At 42.5% G+C, this 19,605-nt stretch overlaps 1 protein-coding gene across 1 annotated transcript in view; it reads right to left on the bottom strand.

Annotated features, from left to right (window-relative positions):
* The window catches only part of AR (androgen receptor), a 181,496-nt gene that overhangs the window by 8,625 nt on the left and 153,266 nt on the right, over positions 1-19,605 (bottom strand). The window contains exons 4-5 of the mRNA XM_057539092.1: positions 10,407-10,694; positions 3,846-3,990 (exon numbers count right to left, since the gene is read on the bottom strand). Coding sequence (XP_057395075.1) covers positions 3,846-3,990; positions 10,407-10,694 — 433 coding nt within the window. The remainder of the gene's footprint in view (positions 1-3,845; positions 3,991-10,406; positions 10,695-19,605) is intronic.

The following is a 19,605-nucleotide window of genomic DNA, read 5'->3' as shown; positions in this document are numbered from 1 at the left end:
TGACAGGAACAAAGTTGTTCTTTTTTTTCCAAAATCATGATATCCTGATAACTACTCATCTTCCCTGTCCAGGATATGGGTTAGCACATGGAATTTCCAGGTACCCGTGCCCCTCCTGTTTCCTGACACAGGGACAGGAAAGCCTAACCAAATGAATACAATGGGCCTGGCACATGGTCTCCCTGACTACAGTCCTAATATCTCAGCTGCAGCCAGAGCCAGAACCTGCCTCCCAGACATTCAAACTTGGAGGATTTCTAGGAGACAGGCCTTAGAAATCAACTCTTAACATAAGGACATCAGGATTCCCAAGTGACCACACTTCCCATATTAGAAATTTAATCATTTCTTTAAAAACTCCCAGAAAAGGAGATTCCCCATTGTTCCTTTAAATGAGTTCCAATGCTTATCAAATCAGCCAGAAAATATTTCTGAATGTCAAATCTAAATGTCCCCTGCTGAAGCGGAGCCTACTCCCTCATATACTGGCTGTTCCTTACTACAGTTTGGGAGTTACAAACACGTGTGAGCTGCTTTTATTAGAGTGACTTGTGAACAGATCATCACATTATCACCTATAAATTATATAAGGAAGTGGCCAAGGCTTGGACAGATTCTCGGGGGGAGCAACCTCTCTGTTCCATGACTGGCCATGGCAAGCCCGTAAGAGAAGATACAGCATCCTCCTGATAGCAAACCTTCCTGGTTTTCAGCACTTTAGAAATTGTGTGTGTGTGTGTGTGTGTGTGTGTGTGTGTGTGAGAGAGAGAGAGAGAGAGAGAGAGAGAGAGAGAGAGAGAGAGAGAGGGAAAGAGGAGAGGGGGAGAGAGAAATTGATTTTATATTTTGTGGAGAAAGGAAAGGGAATTTGACACTCACTTAAGTGGTGAGGAAAAAGACCTCCCAGATTGGGTCTGAAGCCTGTGGTTTGACATTTTGGTCCCCAAACCACTAGCCTCGTTCACAGGTTGAGCAGGCCTGGTACTGGCTGGGTGGAAGCTCAGCACCCTATCTCAGAGAGATCTTGGCTGGCCTGGAGAAAGAGGGAAAGGAAGGGGCAGATAGTGTAGAAATATTCAATGCAGGCTGGAACCCAACTGGAAAAAGGAAGCATTTAGGTAGTATCACAAGTCAACTGACCAAAACAATGCTGCTCCAAGCTCTTTCGCCCTAAGGAATTTTTAAATAAGATTTGCTGAGCCTTAGGGCATGGCCTTGCTCTGGTCTGTCTGTGCTTCCAAGCCTCTGTTGATGACAACACTACAGCATTTTTACCATTGAAATTGTAATCCTGACGTGAAGGATTGCTGTAATACTGCTGCAGACCCCAGAAACAGAGAAGGTGGAGAAAGGAGGGGAGAAAGGCAAGGGAAGGAATTCAAAGGGGAAAGGAATAAGACCTGAGGAGAAAAGCAAATAGAATAGGGAACAGCTAGAGGAAAGAAAGGGATAGACACAGTGTGGAAGGTAGAAAGCAAGGGGCAGGAATGGAATTCAGGAGGTGAGCAGAAGTAGGTGGGATTAAAAGAGAGTGGAGAAGTGGGGAGACAAACATTGGAAAAAAATGATGGAGCACAGTGTCTGGCACATAGCAATTGCTGAAAAAATGATATGTTGGAAAGTGCCATTATGATTCTATTCACTATTCTACAGATGAGGAGAATAAGCCTCAGAGAAGTTCAGTAATTTACCCAAGGTCACACAGCTAGGGTTCAGGTCCATTACTCTCACAAACTGTGTTCTCCACAAAGAGGGGAGGAGAAAAGAAGAAAGCGGGGTTGATGACAGGGTTTGGTGTCAGAGAGATCAGCAAATGGGTTGGCCCAGAATCCCTGTCTTTTTCTTTGGGCCTCCGTTTCCCCATTGGTACCTTGAGGAGGCTAGCAGCAACTGGTGGCTTTCAACTGGAGAGGTACTGCCCCCTTAGTGGGTGCTAGAAATGTGTGGGGGCAGTTTGGGCTGTCACAGTGACTAGGATCCTATTTGGTATTTAGTGGGCAGGTACCAGGGTAGTTAAACACATTCCAATATGCAGGAATGTGCTAAATGATGAAAAACTATTCCTCGGAAAATGTCAACAGCATCCCTGTTGAGAAACATTGGTTTAGATGATTCTAGCGACTTTAAGAGCTCTAACATGGCAGGTTCCTATAAGAGGAAGGGGGTCTGCTGTTTCAGGAGCCCTGGGGCTTGATATAGAACCCTGACTCTGTGGGGAATCCTGTGGTACCTTTTGATGAGGTACATGGAAGTGGACCAGATAGCTGAGGTAGGGTGCCACATATTTACACAGAGGTGGAAAAGGAAATGAAGATTTAGAAAATAGCCAATTATCACCTTGCAAAGGTTCAAAGGTCTTCAGGCTCTGGATGGGGAGAGTAGTGCAGGTGCCCAGTAGTTGATTTAATCACTGGAGGGCAGCAAGAGGGTGGGTTGAGAGATGAACAGGAAGAGGGCTTTTTAAGGCCTGCTCCAGAAGATGGCATCATAGGTAACTCTTTGGAGATCTGGAAACCACAAAGCAGGTTGTGCCAAAAGCTCAATGGTTATTCTTAGCTTCTGGCTACCAGGGCTGGCTGAGTTGGAAGAGGGCAGCTGGGGACGCTTATTTTCCCCCATATGGCACTGCTGTACTGGAAGGAACCACTGGCCTGTAGATTTTATTTTAAGGCTCTTCTGGATTAGAGGGCTAGAGGGGAGGGAAGGTCAATTCCTTCCTGACCAAAGGGATTCTCTGTGGTGAGACTAGCTCAAAGTTCTTGGGAAGATTTTTCTGGCCAGCTCCATTCACAATGCCACAAGGGACCTCAAATAGCAGACACAGAACAGATTATCACTGTTAGGAAAAGAGAGTATCGGAAAGGTACTTCTTTTTTATTTCTTGCCCATTATGGGACAGACATTTCACATCCATTAGCTCCTATTTTAGTTGTCATAACAAAACCATTTAAGAAAGTTTTATTTTATTAACAGATTAGGAAACTGCGGATCAGGGAAGGTAAGGGTCTTACCCAAAGACAATGATATAGGAAATAACAGAATAGAGGTTTCAGTTGAGAAAAGTACAATTTTAAAACCTGAGCTCTTGGCCAAATTCATGAAAGGTAAATAGAGCTGGTGGCAGGGCAAGCTTTTATTAAAACTGTTTTTAAGAGAAGGGAAGTGGCTGGGCCAAGGTCACATGGCCAGAAAATGGTGGAGCTGCACTTTCTCATCACTTACCATCAGGAGGCAGTATAAGAGCTAAGAGTTACACAGCCATACTTTGAATTCTGTTGCCAACATGCACTAGCTGTTTGACGTTGTTGGGTAAGTCACTTTAATTTCTTGAGCCTAATTTTCCCCATCCATTAAATTTTTTTTTAAAGGGGAAATCAAGTTCTCATGAGTGCTCAATGAGAAAGGATTAGGAAAATATCTAGTATGGTCCTGGCACAAAGGAGTTTCTCAACAAATGGTGACTGGCAGTAGCTTTTGATGGTAGCATAAGGGACCAAAGGAACTTCAGCCCTTACAACTAGAGTCTCTCTGTTCACTCCTTATGTTGTTCAGAGTGAAGAAAAAGGACCCTGACATGAGGGTCTGAGATAAGGTAAAAGCAGGTCAGAAGCACTGCCAAATTGCCAGGATTCAGTCTTGATTGGGAAAAGCGATGGCCTTCCCCTGTTCCCTCCTGCCAATTGGCCTTTCAGCCAGGCAAAGCCACCTCAGATTGTGCAGGCTGGCTGGGCTTCTACTGCCTCACCTAAAGGTCAAATGAACCAACTCTCACCATTACTCCCATTACCATCATCACCACCAACGAGGTCTGTGTCTATGTGAGTTCTGGACACATAAGCACTTACTCATTGAAAACCAGGTCAGGGGCAAAGTAGAGCATCCTGGAGTTGACATTGGTGAAGGACCGCCAGCCCATGGCAAACACCATAAGCCCCATCCAGGAGTACTGAATGACTGCCATCTGGTCGTCCACGTGCAAGTTGCGGAAGCCTGGAGATAGGGCAGAGGCAGTGGTCAGACTGAGCACTGATGGGCTGAGTGAAGTCTGGGACTCTGCTGGGCTGAGAATTTCTGGCACTCGGGCTGCCCTTGAGGAGCCCTAGGGGCCATCAATGCTGGGGAGCAGGAGGAGAACAAACTATATGGTGGGGATAACACTCTTTGCACTCCCTACTTCATTGAGCTGCTCAAAAGAAACAGAGGCAAAAAGTGCACTGTCCATTGGAAGAGAATAATAATCTAACACTCACTGACTGCTTACAATGAATTAACTCTTTTCTAAGCATGTTACTTATATTAATTCATTTAATCCTCACAAGAATCCAATAAAGTGTATACTATTATTGTTCCCATTCTGTGAATCAATAAAAGTGAGTCACAGAAGGGTTGAAGAACTTGTTCAAGATCATAAGGCTAGTAATTGGCAGGTCAAGTTCCAAAGCCAGTCTGATTCCAAAGTCTTGATCTTCAGAAAGCCTCACTGCCTTTCCAAAGATGCAGTGTAATAATCATTTCTCTCACATGAACAGCACTTTTCACTTTACAAAGCTCTTTTCTAGCTATAATCTTGTTTGTACCTTCTAACAACCCTGGGAAAGGGATACTATTACATATCAGCATATGGTGGAATGCATCTGACAGCCATGCCTTCTTCACACCACCTTCAGGTTCCATCTCTTTTCTCTGACCCTTTTCCTGCCTCCCATTTCCTCTCTATTGTTTTCTATTCAACAAATACCTGGCCCTGCTAGTTTCCTACTCTACTGCCATTCCTGCTGACTGCCATTATTATACACAAACAGGCCCTTTATGACCTGCTTTCTTAGACTAATTTCTTACCATTTGCCTTCTCATAATTTAGGTTCTAGCTATTCTGAAAAAACCCACAGTTTGCTGAACACACACACACACACACACACACACACATCATGCCTCTAAATCTCTGCTATCTCTGCACAGGCAGTTGCCTTTCCCTAGAATGCATTCTTCCCTCCCCAGGCTTTCCATCTGATAAACACCTACTCATCTTTCAAGTCTTCACTGAAAGCCTACCTCCTCTGTGATGTCTCTTCCAACTCATCCAAACAGAAGACCTAGTGATTCTTCTTTTACCATCTTACTGAATCTTAAGTAGCTCCGTCCAATTATAGCACTCATTACACTGTACTGGAATTTATCTATGCACATATCTGTCTCCTCCGTAAGACTTAGAACTTCTTGAAGACAGGGACCATTCCCTTCTTATTCATCTTTTCCTCTCTAGTATATAACACAGTTCAGATATTTGAGTAGGCGTTTAAGAAATATTAATTAGACTTAGGACCCTCATTTTTTCATTTTATAAAATGAGAATTATAGATGATCTCCAAATTACCTCCCTTAAGCTCAGAGAACAGAGGCTCCCAGATGCTGCCTCCACATAGGTAGAACAGATATGGCTATGCTCTCCTGGAGGTTTCCAAATAGTTGTATACTTAAAGCATCACCTCAGAGCTCATCCCCTACCAGTGCCTCATTTATCTTCTCCTTAACAGATCCAGAATTATCTGAAATTTTGTCTTACTTACCTTATTAGGAATGCTTACATGAATTTGGATAATGCTTCTAACTTTCCTGATGATGACCTCATTTAACCCTCACAATTACCCTAGAGTGTGGGCAATACGACATTATTTTGCCAACAAGGAATCTGAGGGCCAGAGAAGTTAACTGACTTCCCCAAGCTCATACAGTCTGTATGTGGCTGAAATGGGACTAGAACCCACGTGTTCTAATTCTCTTCTTCAGTGCTTTTCCCATACTACTGCTGAACAACACAGCTCAAGAACTACCAAGGTCATGAGTTTTTTCTTAGCCATAGGCTCAGGTCTGAAGTCTACACTATCTAGACACATTGTTCTCTTTGTTTGGTTCTTGCCACACACACCCCCTATTTACCCTTTTTTCCTTTAGGTCCCAAGCCTACCAGATGTCAGGATGCTAGAGTTCCTCACATTACCACCCTTGACTGCAATCTTAGCTCCCAGGTGTGTGCCTCACATCTTCACAGGAGCTAGTCTGCTAACAGACTAGCTGGAGCCTCAGATCCCAGAGTATTTCCTGCCTGAAGCCCTTCTGTAGCACAGAATACCTGGGACTGATTCTTTCCAGTAGGAGATGAAAAGCCAGGGTCAAGTATGGAACATCAAAGAATCTCTTTGGGAGGGGCCCCAGGAGCTTGAACCCTGAACCCCTGGGGTGGGAGGCAATGGGAATCAAGGAAAGCCTTGGTTGGTGAGTGTGTGAATATGAGGGTGCATGGGGGGATGAGGATTAAACTGTACAAATACCAAGGAAGCCATCAATACTGATGATTTTCCCCTCCCTGAGATGCCAGAGAACTAACAAAGAGGAGCAAAAGGGAAAGCTTAGTTTGGCTGTAATACTAATTAACGGTCTTTAGTGAGAGCTGCTTAGAACGCAAGCCTAATTACTGTATATGCATCAACAACATAGCTGCTTCAAAGGCTGGGCATTAGAGAACAGAGTTAGGTATTGTAATCAGATTAGACCTATAGGAAAATTAGCCCGCTAATGCCCAGCCTTTGAAGCAGCCTGCTCAGATAGTACGGCTATCAAGGAATGACTTGAGGAAACAGTAGCTCCAGCCTACAGGTTTCCTTCAACATACATTCATTCACTCAACACCTATTTGGCGCTGCATTAGGCTGTTTTGGAGAAACAGAGAGAAGTCATGGTTTCAGGTTATGAAACACACCAAACAGGTTAGGGAGCAGAGGCTAACCTGAGATTCTGTTTTCTCACTAGAATCCAATCAACATCATTTCTTAGCAATCTTCAGTAGAAACCTATAGTCTCATGTCTACTCTGGAAGGACATACCCAAAGAAAGGTCAATTAGGAGATCTTTGCTGCTTTAGTGCACCTGGCAGCCAAGGTCTTCAAAGAAGACAATTCATCTTTGGGACCCATGAATGAGCTTTTAGGAAAAACTAGTGGCAGCTTAAAATGATTTTAGTGGTTTAGTACTCAAGCTTGATAATAATGACCCACCATTTACAGAGCATCTTCTATGTTTCAGCTATTATACTAGATGCTCTTTATACCTGATTTCTGTGTTGATAACAATCTGCAAGGTAGCAATTATTCTACCATCTCTACAAATGAGGAAACAAGTACTGCAGACATGTGATTTGCTCAAAGTCACACAACTAGTGTATAGCTAAGATTCCAAGCCAGATACATCTGATTATAAATATACTGTGTACATACAGTCTACTCGCCCTCCCTCAATAGTTATCATTTACTAAAGTACCAGGTGCTATAATAGGCAATTTACATATATCATCACTATCACAGAAAACTTCACAACAAAATTGATCTGAGTAGGTACTTAGCACAGTGCCTCTCAAAGGACAGGAACTCAATGTGTTCAATTAGCAAATAACTTGAATTAGTAGGTGATTATTGATAATATGAATAACAGTTCTAATGAATGTGGTACTTGGCTTTCTTTTGAAGCTATTCTTTTTTTTTAAACATCTTTATTGAAGTATAATTGCTTTACAATGGTGTGTTAGTTTCTGCTTTATCACAAAGTGAATCAGTTATACATATACATATGTTCCCATATCTCTTCCCTCTTGCATCTCCCTCCCTCCCACCCTCCCCATCCCACCCCTCTAGGTGGTCACAAAGCACCCAGCTGATCTCCCTGTGCTATGCAGCTGTGAAGCTATTCTTTAAATTACTCAGGGTCAGAGATCATTTCCTTAGACAAGCTAGATGGTGAACTGATATTAACTTGCAGACTTGTTAATGTAAGGAAAGGGCTTCCCACCCTGGAGGTTAGGCTGAGGAAATCCAGTGACTCCCAGTTATACAAATTGTGCCATAATGACTTGCACCAGGTTATTGTTAAGACCATCAAACTAGAACTCAGAGGGTGTGAGCCCAAGCTCTGGCTGCATTTGTTAAGTGACCAAATGGAACAAGTTAATTAACCTCTCTGAACCTTATCATTTGAAATGGGAGTGAAAGTCCTTATGATTCATAGGACTGCTATGAGGATTAAGTGGAATCATATATAAGAAAAGGTTCTATCTTATAAAATGAGACATTAAGGTGTCTGGCAACTGCTTGGAAAGATTAAATTGAATCTCTGTTAGACACATGACATCAAGACACCCAGCTGAATAAGTGATAAGAATTAAAGCAATTTTTTCTTTTCTTCCTTTTTTTTCTTTGTATTTTTTTTCTTCCCTGTGTGAACTCTCTGTTTTTGGCACAGTGTATATGCAGCCAGAGTCCTTGGGCCTTCTTCCCAGGGATCTAATTGGCTAGTCAACCTCAGCTTTCCAAGCTAGGAAGGTGTTAGGGACAATCTGGTGGCTGTAACTGGGCCTTGTGAGTTGGAAAGACAAAAACGGGGCTTGACAGTCAACATGCAATGTCTTCCAAGGCAGCAAGTCCACATTATGACCCAACTGGCCTTGGATAAAGCCTTGGTCCCTCACTGTAAAGTCCGAGGCTAGAGAACTACAGGGGTGCTACACAGACTATGGGTAGAGTTGGATGAGGAGGGGATTTGGAATTAGGAGAGGACCTGGGCTCAAGTTCTGGCCCTGATACCTTCTGAATGTGCAACTGTGGGCAAGCACATCACCTCTCAGAGCTTCAGTGTATTTATCTATAAAACAGGGAAAAGATCCCTACTTTACAGGATTCTTATGAGGATCAAATCAGGTAATACATATGAAACTGCTCTGTTCACCATAAATTCCCATCTGATTGACAGTTATTATTAAATGGCAGGTTAATCTTTGACTCCACAAGGAGAGGTTTGGTTTTTGATGTTTCAAAAGAATCTTTCAATCATGGAAGTTTAGGATTAAGAGAACCCTTAAAGAGTTTATGCTTCTCTTGCTTCCAAACTGTGTTCCCTGGAGCACTAAGATTCTGCAAGAGTGATCTGAGGCTTCTCTAGGGGTAGTGAGGGAGAGGCACTGGCTTTAAATCAACCAGCTCCACTTGTATCTGTGTATCATGTTTTTGAGAAATAAAGAGTTTGGGGCTTCCCTGGTGGCGCAGTGGTTGAGAATCTGCCTGCCAATGCAGGGGACACGGGTTCGAGCCCTGGTCTGGGAAGATCCCACATGCCACGGAGCAACTGGGCCCGTGAGCCACAATTACTGAGCCTGCGCGTCTGAAGCCTGTGCTCCGCAACAAGAGAGGCCGCGATGGTGAGAGGCCCGCGCACCGCGATGAAGAGTGGTCCCCACTTGCCGCAACTAGAGAAAGCCCTCGCACAGAAACGAAGACTCAACACAGTCATAAATAAATAAATAAATAAATAAATAAATACATAAATAAATAAATAAAAGAACGTGAATTTCTAAAAAAAAAAAAAGAGTTTGGCTGCTCAAGGAACGTTTGTGAATCGTTGGATAGAGGATCTCTGTGGCTTCTTTAAGCTCCAATATTTTAATAATCAGACCTTTCCAAGCAACAGATGGCCAAGAGAGGAAGTGAGTTACCCATCACTGGAGGTATCCATGCAGAAGTTAGAAAAACATTTCATATTTCTTTCACTATCACCTAATGTTTCCTTCCACTATGATGATGCTAAGGTAGTTTATTTTATTTATTTTTTATTTTTTTTCTTTTTTGGTCGCACAACGCGGCTTGTGGGATCTTAGCTCCCCGACCAGGGATCGAATCCACGCCCCCAGCAGTGAAAGCATGGAGTCCTAACCACTGGACTGCCAGGGAATTCCTTAAGGTGGTTTAAAGAGCACCAAGAGTTCCTTGAAGTAAAACTGGAAAACCATCAATTTAGTCCAAACCACTTTTCACACATTGTACAGATGGAAAAACTGAGACTCAGAAAGGGAAGGGATCACATAATGAGTTACCAGCAGAGCTAAGACTAGAACCTAACTGTTCTGACTCCCAACCCCATGTTCCTTCTATCATACCATATTATAAGAGTTCCCATGGTATGGGTTCCAAGTAATATTAAAGACAGAATATCAGTTAGGCTCAAGATTATCTTTGGGGTGAACCTGTGTGTGTACATATAGAAGAGCATCTTAAGGCATATAAGGGTATGTCTATGTGATCCATGATTATGGGAACATTTGCTGACTAAATCTGTGGGTTGAACATAGAAACATGGTTGCTGTGTGCTGATGTGAGGCATATAGGATACTCGATAATGTTGCTCTTCTCCTTGATTTCTGAGTTTTCTTATTTTTAATGTAGGGATTTCTACCAATCTCTTCCCTCACAAGGTTATGGTGAGGATTGCATGAGTTAATGGATGGGAAGCAAACAGACATGGTGCTTGGTCCAAAGGAGGCTTCACTAAATATGATCTCCCACATCCCATGCCCCCACTTTCCTTACCAGGCAAGGCCTTGGCCCACTTGACCACGTGTACAAGCTGTCTTTCACCCAGTTCATTGAGGCTAGAGAGTAAGGCTGCAAAGGAGTCAGGCTGGTTGTTGTCATGTCCAGCACACACCACACCTGGCTCAATGGCTTCCAGGACATTCAGAAAGATGGGCTGACACTCATAGCCTTCAATATGTGACACTGTCAGCTTCTGGGCTGGCTCCTCAGTGGGGCTGGTGGTGCTGGAAGCCTCCCCTTCCTCCTGTAGTTTCAGATTCCCAAGTTTCTTCAGCTTCCGGGCTATTGGGAAAGAAGGGAAACTTGGATTTATTATCAGTGGCCAAAAACACACAGCACAGTTACCCTGTTAGAAAAGCTGTTTGAGCTAAGAAAACAAGGGTGTTCATTCTCCCTAGTCACAGACTCTAAACTCCTTAAGGACAAGTGCTCAGTTTAAACACTGGTTAAGTGAATGATTCATCATTCTAAATTCCTACTAAACTCAAACTTTCATATCTTGCTTTCTCTGTGATCCTCTTGCCAGACAGACCTAGTATATCCTTGGATTGGGCTCTGCCTAAATGCAGTCTCCAGTATTCATACCTTGGACCTTCAATTAAATCATTTACTAATATATTCATGATTCACTCATTTGTTCATTCAACAGACATCCATTGTTAGGCCTTTGCTTTTGGGTGGCGAAAAGAACATAGGCCCTAACCCAGTTTGGTAGAGGAGAAATAAATGCCCGCTAACAATTCTAACAATTAGAAAATGTCAAACTGGTGAATGTTGCAACAGGAGTATTAACAAAAGAGGAAGAACAACAATCTCTCTGCATAGGTGGGGTCAGGAAATGTTTATGGTGATATATGACCGGGACCTCGAAGAACAGTGAGGATTTCACCAGGCAGAGAGGAATGGAAAGGGCATAAACAAAAGCACTGAGTGTTTAAGGGAAAAAGAGACCAGTGTGGCTGGAGTGTATATTGTATATGTGGGGAGACTGGCTATTTATGAGGTTGAAAACAAAGGTGGGGTTTGACGTTAAAGGAGCATGTATATCATATTAAGAAATTTGGGCTTTATCACACAGATGATAGGCAAATATAGAATGTTTTAAATCAAGGGAATGTTGTACTTGTGTCTATGTCTAGCATGTCTAGCAGATTGCTAGGGAAGGAGACTAGAAAGGCAGATCTGTTGGAGAAGGACTAGACTTATCATCCCACTTTGGGGTCAATGAATGGGAATTTTCTGGTGTTGCAGCATTTCTCACTTCAACTATAACAGCCCCAGGTATTGTCAGACATTTACACTCATAGTTGAACATACACTGTAACACATATATTGATTTTCATCTTTAGTAAAGGGGAGAGAGAGAAGCTGAAGTCTGAAATCCCCAATTGTATCAAAGAAATAACAGAATGTCCCTACCTTTATAATCTGCCTGTAAAACGGGAACCATCCATTAAAAAGGATGATAGAAATAACATTATTTTAAAAAAACAAGAATAATCTAAAACTCAAACCTTAAGAACCATCCTCCCACTGTGCTCTCATACACACAATTTACAGGTCCTTGAGCATCCTGATGTTTACATTGTGCTATTTTCCTTAGTATTTATATTGGCAGAAATATAAATAATTTAAAAGGCCATAACTCTGAGATCTAGCATAGGCAGTTGTACCGGGACAGATCATAAACCACTTTATCTCTAATCTCTTTAAAATAATAATAATAATAAAATTTAAATGGTATAAAACAAAGAGAGAAGCTGATTGCTCAATTTTAATGGATAAATACAACAAAACCTGTTGCTGATCTGTTTCTGGCTCCTGCAAAAAAAAATACTTATCTGGAACTGACTTTCAGCTCTAATTAGAAAAATAAGTCTTGCAATGCAAACTCCAATCGTAGTACAACTCAGTAAATCAATGAAAGAATGAATCACATGTTTGGATCAACAACTGGGGTAGAGGAGGAGAAAATAGAGGGTTTGGTGGTGCAAGAAGAGCCCAGAGAAGAACTCAGGGTAAAATAACAAGGAAGCCTGGAAAATCAACACAGAGTTCAAGATGACCTTGTCCAACAATCTTTTCTGCAAAGTTTGGGCACAGTCAGTAATAGGAGATATGCACACCCACTGTCAACTCCCACCTCCCATCAAGGGCACAAGCTGGAGGTATGGGCAGGGCTAAGCTCATCTTGTCCCAGAGCTACTGGCCTGGCCCCTAAAATTTTTTGTCATCTGGGGAACCCATTGCTGACATGGGCTCATGTAGGCAGCTCCACAGACTGAAAGTGCCTTCTGGATCTGCTCCCCTGGTATAGGTTCTAGAGGTAGACATTCTCTTCCCCATCACTGGTACTTTCTGACCTTGGGCTCAGAAGTTGCCAGGCCATGTAGTCCCCCTTTCAGCCTGGGAGAAGACAGAGATATAATTACCCTTATGCCTGAGGGAACTAAGAGATATAAGGTTAATTATTTTTTCTGAGCCTTCTATATACTTCACTTCATAAGCATATTATATCACTTAATTCCACAATGATCTTAGGAGGTGAGGAATATTTCCTATCTCTGTTTTGCAAGTGAGTAAACTGAGGTAACACAGCTATCAAGAAACAGAACCTAAATATCTTAACTTAGTCTGACTATAAAGCCAATGCTCTTTCTACTATATCATACTGCATCCACAAGGAGTCTGAAGCCCTAAACCCTACTTCTAGCCTAATAGAGTTGAGGAGTAGGGCTAGGGTTATATCCTCCCTGCCTTCCACCCTCACCCGTGACTCTAAACTTCAGTAACTAGTGTCAAATACGGAAAGGAAAAGGCAGAAGCTATGAGACTCCTCTAGTCATTTGCCCAAAGTAGAAATAGGTTTGGAGAACTATAGTGGCTTAGAGATTCATAGCATGACAAAATAGGAAGGGTCATTAGAACTCATCACATCCAGGGGGTTCACAGAATTAATATACCTTCATCGTCTACACAAGTAATACAGTGTGTGTGTATGTCTGTGTGTGTGTGTTTATAGGAGAATGGTGGGAACTCTGGTGAACTGAAGTGAATGCTTTACCACCTTCCTGCCCCTGCAATGCATGTGCACATAACACACACACATACACATACTCCTAGAAGGCGTTCATATAATATTTTAGATTTTTCCTAAAACTCATCTGTATCCCAAAGTTGAATTCAGGCCTTAGCCATTATTTCAGGACTTCTGTTGTTAATCCAACATTTCAAGTCAAGGATGGAGAGCCTGAGGCCAGAGTGAGTGTGGTCACCTACTGGCTGAGAAGAGACTAGAACCAGGCTCTTATTCCTAATCCAGAGTTCCCTGTACCATACCAGCTCTCTTTTTGAGTAAGTAAGTCATTTCTACTCTATCTCAGTACCTGCCTCTCTGAACTCCTTCTAGATTTGCACTGCCCAACACAAGAGCCACTAGACGCATGTGGCTACTTAAATTTAAATTAATTAAAATTAAATAAAATTAAAGATATAATTCTTTAGTCTCACTAGCCACAGTTCAAGTGCTCAAAAGGCACATGTGGCTTATGGCTGCTACAATGGACAGTACAGTTACAGAGCATATCCTTCATCTCACAAAGTTCTATGGAATACTATTGTGAATCTAGACTGTTCTCTGGGGCAGCTGTCCCATTTGTCATGCCCTACTCATGCTATTGATTAAAAAATGAATCCAAATGAGTTGTATATAGAAGAATCCATGGGTTTTTCAAAAAGGTGGAAGGACACAGAGAAGAATTGGTGCTGGTGCAATCAGCGAGGTATGCTCTGTCACCTTGACTCTCCCACCAATGACTCAGATCTCAGTGGGCTGATGACTCGTGGACCTAAGCAAACTCATTACAAGCAAGATCAATATGTGCAGAGACTGTGGGGAAAATCCATCAACCTAAAATAATTCCCCTTCTCTGCGTAGTGCTAATGAAAACTTGGCTGGTATTTTCATATCTTCCTCCTCTAGACCTATATGGCATCTGCTTGAGAAAGAGAATCTGCATTCCCACTTGCCTCCAGGACCTGGGTAACCTGCTGTCCCTGCGGCCACGGTGGACCAAGCTGCACCAGGTGTTCTGGCCTCTCTGCCTGAAGAGGGTGACTGTACTGAACATAATTGAAATCAGATTCCATTCATTCTGCCGGGGGATCCTCTGTTCTCTCTGTGCAGCAGAGGCCAGCATGTTGCTAGACGACTTGGAATGCTGGACAATGAGGCTTGCTAGTCTCAGCTGTTACTCAATGCCCAAGGCCTTGTTTTCATCCATGAAGGCCGCCCCCACACCCCTCCTGTCTCCTGCACCTGAGCCCCAGAGTCATATCTAACTCTTTCATGTGAGGTTCAGGCTTGTCAGGCTCCTGTGTTACCACAGAGACCCATTGGTTTGCTCAAATTGAGTGATGAAGCCAGGATAAAGGGGACAGTAAAGGTTGATAGTTCTAATGGTGTGTGAGTTACTTTGCATCTCATCACTGTCTTTCAATCGTAGGTCAAAGCAGTGACAAGAAAGGGACATTGTCAAGGCACATCCTTGTCTGTACCCAATCTTTAAGGGAATAGAGCCCTTGAAAACATGCCTGGATCCTGCTGCCTGGACCCTATGTGGGAACTGACTATTCAGCATAGTGGCATTAGACCCCTATGAGGGCTGTCTCTACAGCAACAGAGAAAGATTTTTCCAATCAGGTTCAATGGTACATCCCTCAGGAGAAGTAGATGTGATTAATCTGTAGCTTCTATAGCCACTATGACCACTAGGCACTATTCCAGCCTTATTCCTTGCTACCTCAAGACAGAGGTTTTCTCATCCTTGGGCAGGGGACAGGCAAGGTGCGGTAAAGTTTACAAAGTCTTAGAAAATTCAAGTTCCTCTCCCCAAGGTCAAGGATGTTTCTCCTCCTTGAATCTCACCATGGAATTTGAAGCATAAAAGAATGATTTCCTGTGGTAGGTATATTTGATGGCCACCAATATTCCCAACCCCTGGTGTACACATACCTTCTTCCAGTTATTTAGTCAAACACCAATATAGGTGCTGTTGTAAAAGGATTAGGTAGATGTAATTAAGGTCACAAGTCAGTTGAATTTTGAGGGTCGTTATACTTGATGGGCCTGACCTAATCAGATAAGACTTAAAAGGGACTGGACTCTTCTGGAAGGGTATTCATGAAATCAGGGGGATTCAATATAAGGAAGATTCTCTGTTGCAGGCTTTGAAAGTGGAGGGGGTACACATGGCAAGGAATGAGGGCAGGCTCTGGGAGCTAAGAGCAGCCTCTGTCAGACAGCCAGAAAGGAAACAGAAACCTTAATCCTACAACTGCAAGGAACTGAATCCTGCCATAATCACATGAGCTTGGAAGAGGACTGTGAGCTCCAGATTAGAACGAAGCCCCTGACCAATGGTTTTATTTCATCCTTGTGAGACACTGAGCTGAGAATCCAGTCATGCTGTGTCAGACTTCTGACTTACAGAACTGTGAGCTGATAAATGGGTACTAAATTTGAGGTAATTTGTTATGCAGCAGTGGAAAACTAATACACTTTCCTTACAAAATTGTGGTATAGACAAGATAATAGGCTTTGGAATCAGAAGATCTTGGATTCAAACCCAGCTCCGTCCATTACTAGCTTAGTAACTTTGAGCCCATTGCCTAGCTTCTCTGAGATTCTGTTTCTGCCTTTGTAAAATGGGGGAGCCGCTTCCTGCTTCCTAGGACACTTATGAGAACTAAATGAGAGAGAATGCCTGGCACATAGTGAGCCCTCCAAAATGATTTTCTTCACTCTCCATCCATTCCTAAAGAGTAGAGAGTGACTGGATTACGGGAGACCAAACTCGGACATGGGGAAGAAGGGACAGCAGGATTAACAGAGAACCAGATATGGCAGAGAAGGGAAGGGAAGAGTGACACATTATGAGATGAAAAAAAGTAACTGAGTTTCTTTAGCATATAACTGCCTATAAAACTGAATTCAGGTCTTAAGTGTAATTCTAAATGCTAAATAAACACAAAGGTACATTTGGTGCAGAGCTTCAGATTCTTTGTGAAACCAGACTAGGCTGTACTTATGTGAATGTCTGAAATTATGTGTGTGTGTGCAGGTGCTTATATATTATAATGCTTAAATGTATGGGTCATGAACTTGAATATCTTCACTAGTCAGGCAGATACGCAGATGATCTAAAACAGCCTAGTGAACATAAATGGGGTGGGCTGGGGACAGGGAAAGTGATTGATGCCCTGCCTAGGGGCAGTCTAAGTCTGTTTGTGCTGGACAAACAATTCTGCAAGTCAGTTTTGGCCTGCGGAAAACCAATTTGTAGCCTCTGGCTTAAATCATGCCAACCATCTTTCCATCCACTAGGATTAGAGTCAGGGGATCTCACTGTACAACTTTAGGTTTAGATATTAAGAGGAACACTGGATTAAGATCCAGGGGAGCTCACTGTATGATCTCCAGAACATCTTTTCCTTCTTTTGTTCTTAGTTTCTTGATATATGTACAAAGGGTAGTAGTTAACAGCAAATAGTCTGGAGTCAGACTGTCTCAGTGTTAAGCCTGGCTGTATTACTCACTAGTTGTGTGACTGTGGGCAAGACTTAGCCTCTCTGTACCTCAATTTCCTCATCTATAAATTGGGGATAACATTAGCACCTAACTAATAAGGTTGTTAAAGAGGGATATAGACACTGTGGTGGTGTCTGAGAGTAGAGGGAAGATTCTACACCACCAGAAGAACCCTCCAAGACCGTAGCAGGGTGAAAAATTTCGTTGTACTTAAGGAGGCAGAATGCAATGATGACATCAAAGTTCTAAAATGTTATTCACAAGAAAGGGCTTTTTATTGTTGGTGGTGGTATTCACTTTCTTATGGGATGTCTGACCTTGAACATATCCCTTGATTTCTCCTACACCTCAGTTTTCTCATCTGACCTGACTACTTCATAGGACTGTTATTTGGAGAAAGTGAGATGATATCAATGAAAGTACTCTGAATTCTGTAAAGGTGTATATCAATGGGCAGGCTATGACATTTTCCAATAATGAATCTCTAGCTAGAAAACATTCTGAAAAACTGCTTAGGGTGGCAACCTATAAGAAATATTGTCTTCCATCTTGGTCAACTGGTCTCAAGCCAAAGGTTGAGGGTCAAACTGACAGGTTTAAGAATCCTAAGATAATTATAGGATCTACCTCACAGAGTTGTTGTAACTTTACCTAAGATAATACATGTAAGGTGCTTAGCAAATTCTGTAAATTCTGTAAGTCAATACATGATGCCTTTTACTCTTTCTTGCTAGTTGCTAAACCCCACATTGCTCCACGTCATTCCCTTTATCTCAAGCAGCTGAATTTCTCTCTGAAAAAGCTAACTGATGAAACAGGGAGATCAGCTCGGTGCTTTGTGACCACCTAGAGGGCTAGGATAGGGAGGGTGAGAGAGAGACACAAGAGGGAGGGGATATGGGGATATATGTATACATAGAGCTGATTCACTTTGTTATACAGCAGAAACTAACACAACATTGTAAAGCAATTATACTCCAATGAAGATGTTGCAAAAGAAAAAAAAAAAGAAACATATAGAGTTTCCACAGGGATTTAAATCAATTAGGAGAGAGAATCAAATTAAAAGTTTCCCCAGACATCAATCTGGTACAGTAGTGGAGCCCCAAGGATTTTAAAGGGCCCTGAGAGGAGGCAAAGTAGGCCTGAGCACGTGGCTCCAATAAACCCTCCTTCTTTCAAAGCAGTGCTCTATTCCGTATCTTCATTTGGGACTCTGCATCAGATTTTGTTTGAAGAAAAGATTCTATTGCCAAGAAAATGTTTGAAAGCCCCAGATCTTGTCTATTTCTTCCTTTCCCATTGAAACAAATCCCTATTATAAAGATGAGCAGACTGAAGGCCAGAGCTAAGTCTTGCCCAAGGTCACACAGCTAGATAGTTGCAAAGCAGGAACTAGAACCAGGTATCCTGACTCCTATGGTAGTACTCTTTCAATTTTATCAGGTAGGGTAGCATGTTAGTGGGGGGAAGGGTCAGCTGGAAATGAGTGGGGAAGAATTAGGACAAGGATAAGAGACAGGGAACAGAGCCAGTTCTTGGCAGTCATGGAGTGAGAGATTAGTAGGGGTGCATCCAAGTGTAAGTGTACACAAATAAGTGTTGGCCAAATTCTCTCAGGCAAGAAGGTTTCTTGGTCCTTCCTCCCATGCCCCCATTCCCCTCCCAGTCCCAATTCTGAGTCAAAGGAATAGCCAGGGAAAAGAATATTGAATTTTATCTTTCAAGGTTTATGTTGGACTATTTAGTCTAATGGTTTTTAGTTCATGGAGGAGTAAACGTAATTAATAATAGAATGATATGCAATGCTGCATATGCTTGCCAAAGCACAGGACCTGGCAGAAACTATTTCCAAGTCTCCTCTCTCTGACTACTGAGCCAGAAGAAAGAGGTTCACTGTCCAGATGCCATCCTGGGTGAGGGGCACAAGGTCATTACCAAAAACCTGCTCATGTGAAATTGCAGAGCCTGGAAATTGTTTCGCATATGAGGCTTTTCCACTGGAAAAAGTAACTACATGAATTTAGAGCATACATGCTTTTACAATTACATTTAAACTGACATTAAAAACAAATGTGAAACAGTCCAAGCCGAACAGGTCAGCATGACCTGGAAAGCAAACGAGAGAAAAAAAAAAAAAAAAAAAGAAAGAAAAACGAAAAAGAAAGAAAGGCCCAATGTTAACAGCATTAGTCCTGTCAGTCTGTTGTAAATAAGAAAATACCATTGGTGTATTAACGGCTTTATTAAAGGAAAATTCACTAGCAGAAATATGCAACACTCAAACAAATAGAAAGCAGTTAAAAAATAAACCACATTAACCTTTCAATCCACATTAGGGAACCTCTTGTTGGCCTGGAGATTAAAATTCTGCCCCAAGGAGGGGGAAACTCCCTTCCCTCCTTGAAGTCCTTCCTTGGCTTTTCTCCAGAATGTTGCTGAGTCAGGGGAAGGAGAAAGAAGTGTCTGTGTGTGTGTGTGTGTGTGTGTGCGTGTAGGTGGAGAGAGGAGAAGGAAGAGGGTGGAAAATGCAGGTCCCAGGCAAGGCTGGAAGAGTGCTTCTGACCCTCATACCTGTCTGCCCCTGGCCTCAAAGACTGCACA

The sequence above is a fragment of the Balaenoptera acutorostrata genome, chromosome X (assembly GCF_949987535.1).
Source record: "Balaenoptera acutorostrata chromosome X, mBalAcu1.1, whole genome shotgun sequence".
NCBI lineage: Eukaryota > Metazoa > Chordata > Mammalia > Artiodactyla > Balaenopteridae > Balaenoptera > Balaenoptera acutorostrata.
This window is presented reverse-complemented; position numbering and strand designations above follow the sequence as displayed.